The 18750-nt window shown below is 37.6% G+C and overlaps 1 protein-coding gene across 2 annotated transcripts in view; it reads right to left on the bottom strand.

Annotated features, from left to right (window-relative positions):
* LOC103044108 (NIMA-related kinase 11) overlaps positions 1–18750 on the bottom strand; it is a 186732-nt gene that overhangs the window by 48489 nt on the left and 119493 nt on the right. For both annotated transcript variants that reach the window (XM_049465067.1, XM_049465068.1), the window contains 2 exons: positions 17439–17532; positions 16562–16658 (listed from right to left, as the gene is read on the bottom strand). In XM_049465067.1, coding sequence (XP_049321024.1) covers positions 16562–16658; positions 17439–17532 — 191 coding nt within the window. The remainder of the gene's footprint in view (positions 1–16561; positions 16659–17438; positions 17533–18750) is intronic.

Genomic DNA, 18750 nt, shown 5'->3' with positions numbered 1-18750 from the left:
GTAAAACTAACAATTTCAGGAAATGAACTAAAATAATACTGAACGTAGTAAAACATGGTGGTGGTAGTATGTGTGTAATGATGATCTAAATGAACTTGCTGTAATAGATCCATCCATCCTTCCATCCATCCTTCCATCCATCCTTCCATCCATCCATCCATCCATCCATCCATCCATCCATCCATCCATCTATCTATCTATCTATCTATCTATCCATCTATCCATCCATCTATCCATCTATCCATCTATCCATCTATCCATCCATCTATCCATCTATCCATCCATCCATCCATCTATCCATCCATCTATCCATCCATCCATCCATCCTTCCATCCTTCCATGCATCCATGCATCCATGCATCCAAGCAATTCTGTAAAGAAGAATTGAACTAAATTCCTCCACAGAGATGAGAAAGACGTCCTACCAGCTATCGGTAAAGCTTGGTTGCAGTTTTTGCCGCCAAGATTGGTTTTGATAATCGAAAAAATCAGAAAAAAACACAACTTTTATATGTGTAGCTCAATAAATATTGCATTTAATGTTCTTGGAAATGTAATTTTCCTTCTGAACGATGCGCTACAATCCCACGCTTCCCTGTGGGGGAACTATTTATCTCATGAATGTTTTATTAAAGAGTAAAGTCAGCTGACTAGCGTTTCCCTCAGGCCTCCATGTTTCACCACGGCGTCTCCTCTTATTGCTTGTTTATATTGACGGCTGTTAAAGTCAACAGGTTAATAAAATCTCTTTGAAGAAATAAATGATTTATTGTTTTTACATCATTCCCGTAGTTTAACCTGATGACCCAAATATAAAAGTAGTACAGACTGAGGCCCTTCAGCACAGGGTCAACACAATACACAGAGGAAATCTAGAATTCTTCATATATATGGTCCCTTACCACCAGATGTTTTGGTAGCTATCACTGTGCCTCTTTAAGATTTCTGTTTTTTAATAAGTATGATGGACAGGACTTCAGGACTTAGGGAAAACCATTGCAAATTAATACTTAATACTAATCCTGTTTTTAGGAAATTTCTGCTGTTCAAGGAATCAACGGAATACGGTTTCTAGCAGTTAGCTTCATAAAAGCTGGTGGTGGTAATCCATTAAAAAATAAAATCTTAAAATTAATCTGACACTTACAGTACTGAAATGAGCTAAGTACTGAACTCTTGAGAGGGCTATCTGGTCAGTAGGAGTGTTCTATATTGTATTGTAGGCAATAATATTGCCAAAAATTAAAAAAATAATAATAAAATGCTTCTCTGGAGAGCTTTTGTCTACAGCCCTCCCCTGTCTGTCTCAATGTCGCGCTTTAGTTTCCACCCGTTCTTGGGCTCCCTATCTCCTTATAAGGGCATTTTTTTTTTTTTTTTTTTTACCAGCTGCGTCCCAAATCACTAGCAGGGGCAGCGGTAGTGTATTGGACGGCGACCCTGACGACACGGGTTTGATCCCACGTGAGATATGTGTTTTTATTTATTATTTTCTTTCTTCCTGGGTTTACCTGCTTTGAGATCAACTGTTCTGCAATTGGGTTCAACAACCGTCTGGAATGGAGAGCTACACTTCATTTTACAAAACAGATTTTTTTTATTTTTGTGGCCACTTAATGGAAAATATCTGGCCCACGGCCAAACTTAATTGCTATCCCCTGATCTACAATATTGTGATATTATTTTTCGGCCATACTGCCCCTACTGGTGAGTGCTCTGATATCTGGTTAGTGTTCTGAAACTGTAGTGGGCTGAGTGATAAAGCACTAACCAGATAGCCCTCTCAAGAGTCCGATACTTACTGTACTGGGCTAACTGATGTGTATTCATTTAGTGTTGCAATACTCACTGTGCTGAACTGAGTGATGTACTCTTGAGAGGGGTATTTGGTTAATGTTCTGATATTCACTGTACTGATCTGATGTACTCTTGAGAGGGGTATTTGGTTAATGTTCTGATACTGCACTAGGTTAAGTGATGGACTCTCAAGAGGGTTTTCTGGTTACTGTTCCTATATTGCACTAAGATGAGTGATGGACTCTCGAAAGGGGTTTTCTGGTTAGTGTTCCTATATTGTACTAAGCTAAGAGATGGACTCTCAAAAGGGCTATCTGGTTAGTGTTCCTATACTGTACTAAGTTAAGGGATGGACTCTCAAGAGGGTTTTCTGGTTAGTGTTCCTATACTGCACTAAGTTAAGTGATGCACTCTCGAGAGCGCTATCTGGTTAGTGTTCTAATATTTATTAGAACACTAACCAGAGCGAACCGGGGCGAACTAAAGTGCATCCAGTTACTGTTGCAATACTCGCTGTTCTGAACTGAGTGATGTACTCTTAAGAAGGGTATCTGGTTATCTAATATTGCAATAGGTTGAGCGATGGACTCAAGAATGATATCTGGTAAATGTTTCTATACTGCACTATGTTGCGTGATGTACTCTTGAGAGGGGTATTTGGTTAGTGTTCTGATGCTCACTGTACTGAGCTGAGTAATTGACTCTCAATTCAAACCTCTCAATTTTCATTTCTAACTTAAATTCAAGTCCATTTTCTTTCTGATGTCACACTGTTTTCCAGCACCTGCTGGGCAGTTCAGAAGGTACTTTGATGGTGACATTACAGTTTTAAAAAACTCTAAAAGATGTTTTCTCTCAGTGGTTGAGAAGATATTCATTTTATTTCTCACTGAGGAAGAGGATGACTCACTCATGGCTCGCTGGGGAGATGAAGAGGTTGATCAAAGAATATCGTAACCAGCGTAATGACGCCTCAGACAGAGAGATGACAGCTTCAGCTGAACACTGCCTCCCACCTTGAACCCGGGTTTACTGACGGCTCTGTTTAACAGGAGGAGGACGCTGGTGACAGGCGTGGAACTCGTGGGCCGGGATCAGCAGGAGGCTCGAGCCAGAAGAGGCCGTCAAATAAAGCCAAAGGTTGATCAGAAGCAGCTGCTGTCTGCTGTTGATTTACAGCACAAGGACGAAAGAAAGCTTCAGAACAGCAAGCAGGGGTCTACCCAACTAATGATCTGTGAGACGGGTTTCCCCAATACACAGCGCCATCTACCCATTCAGAGGAAGTATGACTGAGTGTGTTCTCTCAGACTCTGGCTGCTGATGTCCAAAGATCAAGATACAAATAAATTTAAACTGTCCTGCAGGCTCAGGGTGCATCAGTGTCAGCGCAAACTATCGGTCGATATGCGAATGAAATGAAACTCTATGGCAGGAGACACAGGAGAAACCCACTTCTAAAGCAGAGACATAAAAAAGCTAGACTGGGTTTTGGGTTGTTTTGCTGCTTCTGGCACTGGGTACCTTGAAAGCAACATCATAACCATTTAGAAACAACACAGCAGCCACTTAGCAACACTATAGCAACCACTTAGCAATAATATAGCAACAGCTTTACAATTACCTTGGATACCATAGCAGCCCTTGCCATTGCAACACCATCACAATCATCTCATAATAACCATGCTATACCAAAGCAACCACTTTAACAACATAGTGGCCAACAAACCATAGCAACAGCATAGCAAACACCTATTTACTCCATTAGTAAAATATGTTTTGGGATTGTTTTGCTGCTTCTGGCACTGTGTGTTGCAATGTCTGGTCCAGTGTCAGAAAGCTGGGTTTGCGTCCTAGGTCATGGGTCTTGCAACAGGACAATGACCCTAAACATACGTTAAAAAGCACCCAGAAATGTATGGAAATAAAGCGCTGGAGAGTTCTGAAGATGGCAGCAATGAGTCTAGACCTAAAACCCATTGAACAGCTGTGGTAAGATCTTAAAATTGCTCTTCGGAGAAAAAAACTTTTCAAATATGAAACATGAAGTAGTTTGCAGAAGAAGAGTGGTCAAGAATTAAAGTTGAGAGGTGTAAGAAGCTTGCAAAGTTGCAAATATTGTTTTGGAGTTTTTTTGTGTTCCAATACACACAAAACAAATAAATATATGTATAACAAAACAAACGTTATTACAATCATTTTCAGAAAGCTGCATTTTGCATCCTAGGTCATGGGTCTTGCAGCAGGCACCCAGTGATAGATGCAAATAAAATGCTGGAGAGTTCTGGAGTAAATACGAAAGATCTGGAGCAGTTTGCAGAAGAAGAGTGGTCCAGAATTTTACTTGAGAGGTGTAAGAAGCTTGTTAATGGTTATGGGAAGAGCTTGATTTCCCAGAAGTTGTGCAACCAAATAAAGTTATGGCCCATTTTTGGAGTTTTGCATGAAAATTAAATCAATTTTGGCTTTTTCTTCTCTAGTTCCGTTGTTTGTTTTGGAACAAAAAAGAACTAAAGATATGTATAACAAGACAAGGACAAGTGTAATTATAATTTAGGGGTGGGGAACACTTTTGAACATGACTGTAAGACCTTTTATTGTTTAAAAAACAATACATTAAAATGTAATCTCTCAGTTTTACAATCTAATGTTGAAAGGTCATAGAGACCAAAAGGGAGTTTAAACACCAGACGCAAAGTCACAAAAGTATCCCAATGGTATGTTGGAATCGCTGAGATCATCTTTTCCCATAGAAATAATGAAAACAGTTGGACATAGCTCAACAGGTGCTTAGCATTGAACTGCCAGTAGCCATGCTTGGTGGAATGGGATGGTTCTTGGGCTAGAAAGCCCCCTTACTGCTCTCTGTTGGGTGAGTATAAATGTATGTATTTTTGTCTGTAAGTGTCAGAGATCTTGGGGAATCTGGCTAATGAAATACCAAATTCTCAATAAAGATGATCTAGACCTGAAACCTGGTCTTTAGTCGTAAATATTTCAATTCCTTTTCTATTTGAACAGTTGGTGTTACACTTAGCCTGACTCCCCTAATGGGAGTCCAATCGGTTTTGTTGGGTCCACAACAGAATATAACAGAGTATATCTTATATAAAGACTGTATAAGCTGTGGAATGATCTCAGTGCTGAGCTACTACTGAGTTCTCCACTCTTGCTACAGCGCTTCCTCTTGGGTTTCACTGCTTAATTACAGACAGTAAATATGCCAGAGTGAACTCAACACTCTGAGAGCTGAATCTTAAACACACTTTTCTACATCGCTGAGTTTAGACGAAGTTCCCGGTAGAGTCTGTAGAGTTAATTTAGAGTTTTCTCACTGTAAGAGAAAGACGGTCACGTGCAGGGGTTCAATCCTGCAATCTTTTCCCTTCTGCAGACGTAAAGAGACCTGCAGCAGACGGTAAAAAGCTGCTGGAGTAGAATAAAGGAAACATGTGTGAGAGTGTAATTCTGCTATTGTCACGCCGGTCCCCGGTGTGATCATTAGCGTTTAGCTGAAACATCAGAGCCGGAATATAAACACTCAGCCTCCCTCGATCCCTCAGCTGCTCCCAGAACTGAAGATCTGCAACGTCTAACTCTAACTCAGAGCTTTAACTACAGACGGAGTGCCGACAGCTGATATACAGTGGAGTGAAAAAGTGATTTTCTGATTTTTTGCATGTTTGTCTCAATTAAATGTTTCGGAACATCAAACCAATTTAAATATTAGTCAAAGACAACACAGGTAAACACAAAATGCTATTTTTAATTGAAGGTGTTTATTATTAAGGAAGAAAAATAATCCAAACCTACATGGCCCTGTGTGAAAAAGTGATTGCCCCCTTGTTAAAACATACCGTCACTGTGGTTTCTGACACCTGAGTACACCTGAGTCTCTAGCCACACCCAGACCTGATTATTACCACACCTGTTCTCAATCAAGAATCACTTAAATAGGACCTGCCTGACAAAGTGAAAGATCTCCACCAAAAGATCCAACAAAGGATCAATTGAGAAAGAAGGTAATTGAGATCTATCAGTCTGGAAAGGGTTATAAAGACATTTCCAAAACGTTGGGATTCCAATGAACCACAGTTAGAGCCATAACCCACAAATGGCGAAGACATGGAACAGTGGTGAACCTTCCCAGGAGTGGCCGGCCGCCCAAAAAAATTACCGCAATAGTGCAGCAACGACTCATCCAAGAGGTCACAAAAGACCCACAACAACATCCAAACAACTACAGGCTTCACTAAAGCCTCAGTTAAGGTCAGAGTTCATGCCTCCACCATCAGAAAGAGACTGGGTAAAAATGGCCGACATGGCTACAAAGTTCCATGTCGAAAGAAGAGATCCACTGCTGAGCAAAAATAACTTTTCCAAAACACACCTTGATGATCCTCAAAACTTTTGGGGAAAACATTCTGTGGACCGATGAGACAAAAGTTGAACTCTTTGGAAGGTGAGTGTCCCTCATCTGTCCATCTGGCGTAAAAGATAAAACACCATTCCAGAATAATAACATTATACCAACATTATTAAAACATGGTGGTGGTAGTGTTATGATGGTCTGGAGCTGGAAGACTTGCTGTGATAAATGGAACTATGAATTCTGCTAAATTCTACCAAAAGATCCTGAAGGAGAATGATGTCCCACCATCTGTTAATTACCTCAAGCTGAAACGAACTTGGGTTCTGCAGCAGGACAATGACCCAAAACACACCAGCAAGTCCTTCACCTCTGAATGGCTGAAGAAAAACAAAATGAAGACTTTGGAGTGTCCTAGCGAAAGTACTGACCTGAATCTGATTGAGATGCTGTAGATTATACTAAAAAAGCAACTTTTTGCTGGAAAACCCGCCAATGTGGCTGAATTATAACAATTCTGCAAAGATGAGTGCAGTCAAAATTCCTCCACAGTTCTGTAAAAGACTCATTGCAAGTTTTCGCAAAACGCTTGGTTGCAGTTGTTGCTGTTAAAGGAGGTCCAACCAGCTATTAGGTTTAGGGGGTAATCACTTTTTCACACAGGGTCATGTAGGTTTGGATTTTTTTTCTCCCTTAATAATAAAAACCTTCATATAAAAATAGCATTTTGTGTTTAGCTGTGTTGTCTTTGACTAATATTTAAATTGGTGTGACAAACATGCAAAAAATCAGGAAATCAGTAAATCAGGAAGGGGGAAGCCTGTTTGATGAGGAAAAAGGGGGAGGGGCCTGAGTGTAATCTCTCAGTATATATATATATATATGTGTGTCAAATAAGTTTCTGTTCCAGTCTATAGAGTCGTTTTAATTGGGAAATGAAGACTTGCCTTGGGTATTTTTCACTATAATAAAACTCACTCTGTTTTATTTGATCTCCATTTGAACATGCTGGTTTTTCATTATGAATGGACCAATAGAAATGACTGGAATTAACTCTTAATTTAACTCCTAACATGCCCAAAGCCGTGAGATAGCAGTGTGCGATTATACAGTGCCTCTTTCACTGAAGCTTCTTCACGGCCAGAATAAAGTTATAGAAGATTATTTCTTCACTGTTTCACTACATTTCTCAGGATTTCTCAGGATTTCTAAGGAATATTTGGTACCACTTAAAAATAAGACTACCTTTATAAAGGGTCTATGAAGGGTTTATGAAGGAGATTATTAACGGTTATTAATTAGGCTGCAAATACTTTAAAACTCAATAATAACAGTGAGTTTAAAAAGATATTTCTAGATACTGATCTTACTTTGTGTTTTCCATCAATCAGCATTAAACTTATATTAATATATTTGTAAGTATGTTTAACTCTTTACTATAAATTAAATGACTAAGATGTATTAAATGACTGAGCAAACAACGGATCACTGTTGCCTTTAATGCCTGATGTGTTGTAAGTGCTTATCAATGGTTTCAAGGCATTTACAACCCAATCAAAAATACTTAATAATCTAATTTATAAACCCTTTATAAGAGTAGTCTTATTTTAAAGTGGTACCAACTATTTCAGCCAGACCTCGTGAGAATAATCCAATTTTTTGGTGGAAGATCCTCTTGAGAGAATGTAAAAGTCTGGAGTAACGTATTTTTTGGGGTGTATTTTGTGCGTTTATCAATCGAAGCATTATATATATTGATTTTGATTTCTGTAATTTTGTATTTGGTGATTTTGGGAGTTAGTAAAACATTTATCTGCTCTTATATGATGGTACCCTTTCTCATTTTAGACATTTCTACCGTTACAACATAACATATACAGCGCCAAAGCAAAAGTATTCGGCCCCCTTGAACTTTTTAACCTTTTGCCACATTTTCAGGAGTTCATACATAAAGATATGAAATTGTAATTTTTTTTGGTCCCACTTTATAATGTGTCTCTAAGTACTATGTCGTTACACGGTAACAATCCATGTAACTACAGTGTAACTACTGATGAAGTACACATTGTTACAGATTAACTACAGAGGAACAGGTTATGTAAGTACACATGTGTATTAAGGTTAATTTTGACTTATGTGAGTACCAAGGTGAGTGTACTTACACATGTGTAACAACGTGTGTGTGCTCAATCAGCCCTAATTACATACTACACAACAGCTGTTGGATAAGTTTATACTCAACTTATCACACACACTATTACACATGTGTAAGTACACACACATTGTTACACATGTGTAAGTACACTTACTCTATCACTTGTGTAAATACACTCACCCTGGTACACATGTGTACTTACACAAGTCAAAATTAACCTTAATAAACATTTGTACTTACATAACCTGTTCCTCTGTAGTTAATGTGTAACAATGTGTACTTCATCAGTAGTTACACTGTAGTTACATGGATTGTTACTGTGTAACTACATAGTACTAAGAGACACTTATTATAAAGTGGGACCTTTTTTTGTGAAGAATCAACAACAAGTAGGACACAATCAAACTTCTTTTAGAAACTTTTTTTTAGAAATAAAAAAACAAAAAAAAAAGTGGAGCGTTCAATATTAATCAACAACATTCTGTAGCGCCACCTTTTTCTCATTTCTTGTTCATCTTTTTTTGGGACTGAAATTTAAAAGCCATCTAGAGTTTGGTTGAACTACAGTCATGGCTGAACGTGTTGGCATCACTAAAGTTTACACAAAAATGTATTTTCTCCAAAAAAAATATTGTAATTATGCAGGTTCTGTTATACAGATCTTAATTTTCATTTGTGTGTTAAGAACAACACAAAAATAATCTCAAAAAGGCAAAATTTACATAATTTTACACGCAACTTTACAAAATTGTGAGCAAAAAAAAAAAAAATTCAAGCATGTGATGCTCATATAAATTGATGGTGAGTAACAGGAATGGATATTATAAAAATTCAAACTTTAAAAACAGATAAAAAGGATACGTCCAAACTTTTGACTGGTACTTGTAGCTGAATAACCAAAACTCACCCAGAACCACATCGCCCGGCCCCGCCCACCAACACACATCTATATTTATCATCCTCCTCATCATCATTATCATCATCATCATCATCATCCCCTCAACTGGATTACGGGGTCAAGTAGGACTGGTCTAGCCTTCATTTAGCATGTCTTTGATTAGGATGATAATGATAATGATGATGACGGGGTCATTAGAATGATGATGCACCAGTGGGCTAATTTGGACCCCTGATAATTCTGGGTCGTTTTTCAGAGTCGGCCATCGTGAAGAATAGCACAGAAAAAGAGCAAAAAAAGAGCAAAAAGAGCAGGTTTAGTCAGAGCAGAGAAGCCTAGAATCTGTCTAAACTGTAGGGGAATAGATCACAGGGTTGTGGGTTCGATACTCAGGTCCACTTTTTGGTCCGAGCCAAAGTTTTAAATTGTCATATTGTATTCTGTACTGAATTTAGTCCGTTTAGTTTCAGTTTCACACTGCAGTGAATAAACAACTTTACTGCATGCTGTTATCAACACCTATGTGGGTGGAGTTTTCCTATACGTCATTTTTATTGGTTTATAGAGAGCTGTGCATCAGACAACACCACCATAGCATAGCATAGCATAGCTTAGCACCAGGTGTATCATACCAACTACTCAGTATCATATCAACTACATGGGTATAAGTACAGTATGGATGGGTATGGGTGGGTATAGATTGGTGTGAATTGGTATAAGTAGAGTATCGAAAGGTTTGGTTGTGTATAGATTGGTGAGTATGGATGGCTATGGGTTGGGTGTAGATTGGTGTGAATGGGTATAAGTGGAGTATGGATGGATTTGGGGTGGTATAGATTGGTGTGAATGGGTATAAGTAGAGTATGGATGGATTTGGGTGGGTGTAGATTGGTGGGAATGGGTATAAGTAGAGTATGGATGGATATGGGTTGGGTGTAGATTGGTGTGAATGGGTATAAGTAGAGTATGGATGGATTTGGGTGGGTATAGATTGGTGTGAATGGGTATAAGTAGAGTATGGATGGATTTGGGTGGGTGTAGATTGGTGGGAATGGGTATAAGTAGAGTATGGATGGATATGGGTGGGTATTGGTGGAGTATAAATGGTATAAGTAGAGTATGGACAGATTTGGGTGGGTGTAGATTGGTGGGAATGGGTATAAGTAGAGTATGGATGGATATGGGGTGGGTGTAGATTGGTGGGAATGGGTATAAGTAGAGTATGGATGGATATGGGTTGGGTGTAGATTGGTGTGAATGGGTATAAGTAGAGTATGGATGGATTTGGGTGGGTGTAGATTGGTGGGAATGGGTATAAGTAGAGTATTGATGGATATGGGTTGGGTGTAGATTGGTGTGAATGGGTATAAGTAGAGTATGGATGGATTTGGGTGGGTGTAGATTGGTGGGAATGGGTATAAGTAGAGTATTGATGGATATGGCTTGGGTGTAGATTGGTGTGAATGGGTATAAGTAGAGTATGGATGGATGTGGGTTGGGTGTAGATTGTGTGAATGGGTATAAGTAGAGTATGGATGGATATGGGTGGGTTTAGGTGGAGTAAGAATGGGTATAAGTAGAGTATGGATGGATATGGGTTGGGTGTAGATTGGTGTGAATGGGAATAAGTAGAGTATGGATGGAGTTGGTTGGGAGTAGATTGGTGTGAATGGGCATAGCAACCTTTTAGTAACACAGCAACCACTTAGCAACACTATAGCAACCGAACAACACCCAAGAAATCTTTTCAACCACGTGGGATACCATAGCGGACACATAGCAACACAATAGTAAACACTCAAGAACACCAAACAAACAACAAACAATAAATAAATAAAATAAATAAATAAATACTTTGGGTAACATATCTACTAGCAGCACTTTAGCATCTATACCTTTGCAACAACCTGGGATATCATAGCAGCCACCTACCAATAGCATAGCAACCATTGTAACATCATCTTTGCCACCACATGGGATACCATATCAGACACCTAGCACTACCATAGCAACCATTTAGCAAAACTATAACAACCAAGTAGCAGTAATTTAGCAAACACTCTGTAGCAAACACCGAAACCCTAGCCCCTTGTCAGCTAGCAATACAATAGCACCCATTTTAGCATCACTTTTGCAACTACCTGGGATACCATAGTAGTCACCTAGCCATATCATAGCAACACTGTAGCATCCAAGTAGCAGTAATTTAGCAACAATTCATAGCAAATCCCCGGCTACCATAGCAGTCACCTAGCATTACATTGCAACCACTTAGCACCTCCATAGAAACCATCTAAGAATCACTTTCTAACACCCTTGCAACCACTTATCCACACAATAGCAACCTATCTAGTAACTTCTTCAAAAACACCTCAAATACCATGGCAACAGCATAGAAACCTCTTTACAACCACATATCAATACATTCGCAACCATTTAGGATATCATAGTTCCCAGGAACACTAAGCTACACCATAGTAACCATCTACAGTACTATCCCCTTTGTGGGTGTTTAATTGTTGTAACGTATATTAATTACTACGCTCAGTTTTGAAAAAACAATTTTAACTAAAAAAAACTTTACTTCCAGATTAGCATTTTAGTTCTAATTCTTCTCCTCCTAAAGCTCAGAGAGGAAATAGCTCTGCAGGTCTGGAGTGGAGGAGATTTCTGGTGTTTCTGGCTGCAGTGAGAAAATGATAAAAGAATGAAATATGTCCAAACAGAAAGGTCTGAAACAGCTTCCTGTGGAGCAGCACTTTAAACCAGCGTCTCCTCCTGAAACTGCTCATCAATAATAGATAGCTCTGACTGCAGGACTGTGTGATGTTCAGCTTTATCTCCGGTTCTCGCTCTGCTCTGTGTATAAAAGCGTGATCAGGACGTTTTTCACAGGCTGGATTTGCCTGCTGGCGATGATCCAACAGCAGCAGGTCAAACAGCAGGGAGTATTACATTAATCACATCTATGAGTTCTGTACTAAAATCACTTCAGAGAATAATAAACATGTACTTCTAGCAATATGAGTGAAGTATGGATGGATGTGGATGGGTATAGATTGGTATAAGTGGGTATAAGTAGAGTAAGGATGGATATGGATGGGTATAGATTGGTATAAGTGGGTATAAGTAGAGTAAGGATGGATATGGATGGGTATAGATTGGTATAAGTGGGTATAAGTAGAGTAAGGATGGATATTAATAGAGAATAGATAGATGTGGATGGATATAGAATGGGTATGGATTGATTTAAGTGAGTATGGGTGGGTATAGATTGGTTAGAATATATAGATTGGTAAGAATGGGTATAAGTAGATTATGGATGGATTTGGGTGGGTATAGATTGGTGTGAATGGGTATAAGTAGAGTATGGAGGAATATTGGATATGAGTGGGCATTGATGGGTATGAATGAGTATAAGTAGAGTATGGATGGATTTGGGTGGGTGTAGATTGGCATGAATAGGTATAAGTAGAGTATAGATGGATATGGGTGGGTATAGATCAGTATGAATGAGTATTAGTACCATATGGATGTATTTGGGAAGATATAAATGGGTATTATTGGGAATAAGTAGAGTATAGATGGATATAGAATGGGTTTGGATTGATTTAAGTGTTTATGGGTGAGTATAGATTGGTAAAAATGGGTATAAGTAGAGTATGGATAGACGTGTGTGTATAGATTGGTATGAATGGTTAAAAGTAAAGTATGGAGGGATATGGGTGGGTATAGAAGGATATGAATGGGTATAAGTAGAGTATGGATGAATATGAGTGGGTATAGAATGTGTAAAATTAGAGTATTAATGGATTTGGATTGGTTTAAGTAGAGAATGGTTTGATATGGGTTAGTATAGATTGGTAAGAATGGGTATAAAGTAGAGTATGGATGAATATGGGTGGGTATAGTTTGCTATAAATGGGTATAAGTAGAGAAAGGGTGGATATAGGTGGGTATTGATTGGTATGAATGACTAAGTAGAGTATGGATAGATATGGGTAGGTGTAGATTGGTATAAATGGGTATAAGTAGAGTATGGATAGATATGGGTGGGTATAGATGGGTTCAAATGGTATACGTAGAGTAAAGGTGGATATAGGTGGGTATTGATTGGTATGAATGACTAAGTAGAGTATGGATGGATATGGGTGGGTATAGATGGGTACAAATGTGTATAAGTAGAGTATGGATAGATATGGTTGGATATAGATGGGTACGAATGGGTATAAGTAGAGTATGGATGGATTTGAAAGGGAATAGATTGGTTTGAATGTGTAAAAGTAGAGTATTAATGCATATGAATTGGTTTAAGTAGAGAATGGTTTGATATGGGTTAGTATAGATTGGTAAGAATGGGTATAAAGTAGAGTATGGATGGATATGGGTGGATATAGATGGGTACAAATGTGTATAAGTAGAGTATGGATAGATATGGTTGGATATAGATGGGTACGAATGGGTATAAGTAGAGTATGGATGGATTTGAAAGGGTATAGATTGGTTTGAATGTGTAAAAGTAGAGTATTAATGCATATGAATTGGTTTAAGTAGAGAATGGTTTGATATGGGTTAGTATAGATTGGTAAGAATGGGTATAAAGTAGAGTATGGATGAATATGGGTGGGTATAGATGGGTATGAATGGATATGGATTGGTATGGATGTTTATCATTTTCTCTACTTCTTTCTCTCTGTTTCTCTTTACTGCTCTATTTCTCATTCTCTCTACTTCTTGCTCTTTTGTTCTCTCTACTTCTCTCCCTCTTTCTATTCTTCCCTATTTCTCACTCTTTCTTTCTCTCTACTTATCTATTTCTGACTTTCTCCTTCTCCACTTCTCTTTCTCTTTTTCTATTTCTTTTTACTTTTCTCTTTCTCTCTCCTTCTTTCTCAAAATTTCTGTACCTTTTTCTCACTTTTTTGCTCTTTTATCCAAACTTATATGCATTCGATCATTTAGCCACAATCACAATAGCACTGGATTTAAGAAGGCTGTTTATTTTTCTTTAGAGTTTTTTTTTACTTTAACTTTAACCATTTTCTAGCTGTTTATAAACTGTTTTCAATGTTTTTAACAAACCTTTTCAAGCCAACTTAAAGCTTGTTATTGAACTTTATTAGTTGACAGTGGTCTCATGCATTTTTCCTGATGTAAAACTGTATTTTTGTCGTCTCGTATGTGAGATATTATGGTCTGGTGGTAAGGGATAGCGCTGGGAGGCGATGCTGCTGCTGATGAGAAAAGGTGAACTCAGATCAGTTTCTCTGTTCCCTGCGGAGTCTGCAGTCAAACGGCCCCCAAAACACCATCTGATCTCCCCTCACCTTCACCAATACACCCCATTACCATCCTCACCCATAATCCCCTCCGGCTCCCTCCACCTCCCCGTTCACATTACCGGCCTGATATCCACTCAGAGCACCATCACAGCTGAGCCTCCACCCAAACCTGAGCCTCCTGCACTCCTCACTGCACTCAGCGCCATTAAAGCTACGGGTCATCACTACATCTAATCCAGTTTCCTGTCTTTCACCAAATGTAGTCCATCAGTCACGTCAGACTCACGGTCTGAAGTCTGCCTTCTTTAGTTTTCCACTGGAGCTACGAGGCTAATGTAGCTAGCATAGCAGCTTTCATACAGTATATATTTAAGCAATAGAACACGAGAGGGAGCGTGTTATCACGAATAACATCACGGCTGTGATTCGGTCGTAGGCGCAAGCCGAAGACGAGTACTGTAGATCATCACAGCCGTGATGTTACTCGCGATAAAACACGACCTCGAGTGTTCTATTGCTTTTATACAACAGTTTCTTTTTACAAAATGAATAAAGAAAATAAATCAAAGAACTTTAAGAAATTCAGTTTGAATATGCTTTAATATGGACTGAGCCTTCCACCAAAAAGTAGTTCCACCACAACTTAACTACATACAGTGTATGGTTCAGGCAGACTAACACCATGAAAGTTAGCTTGAAATATAAATTGTGAATAAGTGAAGATGGTAACGTTAGGAGGGTGAAATAACGCTAATGCTCTCCTCTCCTGCTCCGTGGAGTCGTCTTCAGGTGAAAGCTGTACATTTTTTGAGCATTTCTGCTTGTTTTGCTGGGTGGCGTTGGTTTTAGCTAGCCGGCTGGACTGTGGTTAGGTTAGCGTAGCTTGCTTTAGCTCAGCATTAGCTTAGCGAAGCGAAGCGAAGTGAAGCAAAACAAACCAACCCAAACCAAACCACCCAGAACCAAACCACACCAAAAAAGCCCAAAACAAACCCAACATAATTGCACTGAAGTGAACCAAACCAAACCAAGTCACTCCAAACTGAACTGAATTGAAACAAATTGTACCAAATCAAGTAATTTAAAACTGAACCAAACTGAACTATAGTGAACTGAATTAAATCTAACAAAACCAAACCAAAACACACCAAACTGAATTGAAGGGGGCTATGATAAACTGAATTAAACCCAACAAAACCAAACCAAAGTGAACTGAACTGAGCTATAGTGAACTGAATTAAATCTAACAAAACCAAACCAAAACACACCAAGCAAAACTGAATTGAACTAAACAAAACCAATTGCACTGATTTGAACTGAAAGAAACTGAACTGATCTTGGGTGTCAATTAAAGTCAATTAAACTGAACAAAAAATGGACCTGCATTAAATGGAATAAAAAAAAAAACTGAACTTAGTTAAACTGAACCAATTCAAATCACTCCAAACTGAATTGAAGAGGGCTTCGATAAACTGAATTAAACCCAACAAAACCAAATCAAACTGAACTGAGTTATAGTGAACTGAAATAAACAAACAAAAAAACAAACCCAAATTGAACTGAACTATAGTGAACTGAATTAAATCTAACAAAACCAAACCAAAACACACCAAATTGAATTGAAGGGGGCTTTGATAAACTGAATTAAACCCAACAAAACCAAACAAAACTCAACTGAACTGAGCTACAATGAACTGAAATAAACAAAAAAAAACCCAAATTGAACTAAACTATAATGAACTGAATTAAACCCAACAAAATCAAAGTGAACTGCACTGAATGGAACTAAAAGAACCTAAACTGAACCAAATCAAGTCAAGTCAAGTCAAAGTGAACCCAACCGATCTGAATTGAACTAAACTATAGTAAACCTAACTAAACCCAACAAAAACTAAACTGAACTGAACTGAACCAATCTCAATTGACCGGAATTGGATTGAATTTGATTGATCCAAATGAAATGGAAATGAATAGAACTGAATTAAATAATTGCCAGAAATGAGAGATAAATTCTACATCACTTACAGTCCAGAAAACAATACAATAGAAACATCACTCACCATCTTCCTCACGCTGCTCTCCCATTGGTCTACAGTGGCTGCTGGGTGTAAAACTCTGGCTTGCAATTGGCTGATCCTGACTGTCCTCAGATTTCTCCTTTAAAGTAGATATAACACAGTTAGTTCTTCTAACCAACAAATCAATAACTTCACTGAATAATACTGATCACTGACTTTATATTTATTTGAGTTTAGTATTCTAATGTTATATAGAGTTAATTACAGGTAGATACTCTCACTGATCACTGACTTTATTAATGTTTATTTGGGTTTAGTATTCTAATGTTATATAGAGTTAATTACAGGTAGATACTCTCACTGATCACTGACTTTATATTTATTTGAGTTTAGTATTCTAATGTTATATAGAGTTAATTACAGGTAGATACTCTCACTGATCACTGACTTTATTAATGTTTATTTGTGTTTAGTATTCTAATGTTATATAGAGTTAATTACAGGTAGACATTCTCACTGATCACTGACTTTATTAATGTTTATTTGGGTTTAGTATTCTAATGTTATATAGAGTTAATTACAGGTAGATACTCTCACTGATCACTGAACTTATTCTTTATGTTTATTTGAGTTTAGTATTCTAATGTTATATAGAGTTAATTACAGGTAGACACCCTCACTAATCACTGACTTTATTCTCTATGTTTATTTGGGTTTGGTATTCTAATGTTATATAGGGTTAATTACAGGTAGACACTCTCACATATAATTAACTCTATATGACATTAGAATACTAAACCCAAATAAACATTAATAAAGTCAGTGATCAGTGAGAGTGTCTGCCTGTAATTAACTCTATTCGGGTTTAGTATTTTAATATTATATATAGTTAATTACAGGTAGACACTCGCAGTTTTACCTTTAGAACATTGATGCTAATGTTCTGGAAGTGTTTAGACCGAAGCTCCTTCATGCGATGGTGGTTCTCCTGATATTTCTCCTCCACGATTTTTCTGTTAAAGAAAAAAACAATAAATTGGGTAACACTTTCTATGAATCAGGTGTCTATAAAGCATTATAAATGCATTCATAAAACTTCATAAACCATTCATAATGCTTTATAACACTTGATATAAGATTTTCTAACTACACAAATATTTAGAATCTCAAACATAAAACATTATAACACCACAGTATAAAGCTTTATATTACAAAGCGATATAATGCATTATAATACATGTGTAGTTGCTGTTCTTAGCATTATTGGTGAGACCTGTTTCATAAAGCTTAATAGATGTTGAATTCATTCGCATAAGATGCCTTCCCTCTAACTGCTATAAGTTATGATGAAAATTGTTCTGTAAATGCACATAACATCTAATGAACAGTTATAAGCTCTTTTCACAGACTTGTGACAAAGTGATGTTATTCCGCATTACCAAAGGCATATAACAAATTATAAGAAGTCTGTAAAATACGCTTATGAAGCTTTATAATTTGTTATATGCCTATGGTAATGTGGAACAACATCACTTTTTAACAAGTCTGTGAAAAGTGCTTATAAGTGTTTATTAGATGTTATGTTCATTTACAGAACAATTTTCATCATAACTTTTAGCAGTTTGAGGGAAGGCATCGCTGTGGATCTTAATAAAGCATTACGTGAATGAACTCAACATCTATTAAGCTTTATAAAACAGGTCTCACCAATAATGCTAAGAACAGCAACTACACATATATTATAATGCATTATATCGCATTTTTGTGATATGAAGCTTCATACTGTGGTGTTATAATGTTTTATGTTTGAGATTATAAACATTTATGTATAGTTAGAAATGCTTATGTCAAGTGTTGTAAAGCATTACGAATGGTTTATGAAGCTTTATGAATGCATTTATAATTTTATAGCTTTATAGATAGTAAAGTGTTACCATAAATTGTATACCTAAAAGCTGTTTATACTTGCACAAATAAAATGCAGCAATGCATGATGGGTAGACGGAGGGTTCTACATGCTGAGGTGAAGCTCAGGTGTGTTATTTATGGTACGTTAGCGTAAGGTAATAACAGTATCATCAGTATTAACGGAGGCAGTCAGCCGTGCTGCGCTACTCTATTCTCTATATATTATTATATCATTATAGACAGGAATATTTATGATAATGTTCCCCTGCATCATTATGGGAAATGATAACACATGGCTTATATTACAAGTGTCCTCCAAACAC

This window comes from Astyanax mexicanus, chromosome 1, assembly GCF_023375975.1.
Source record: "Astyanax mexicanus isolate ESR-SI-001 chromosome 1, AstMex3_surface, whole genome shotgun sequence".
Taxonomy (NCBI): domain Eukaryota; kingdom Metazoa; phylum Chordata; class Actinopteri; order Characiformes; family Acestrorhamphidae; genus Astyanax; species Astyanax mexicanus.
Note: the sequence above shows the minus strand (reverse complement) of the source record. Positions and strands in the feature narration are given on the sequence as shown.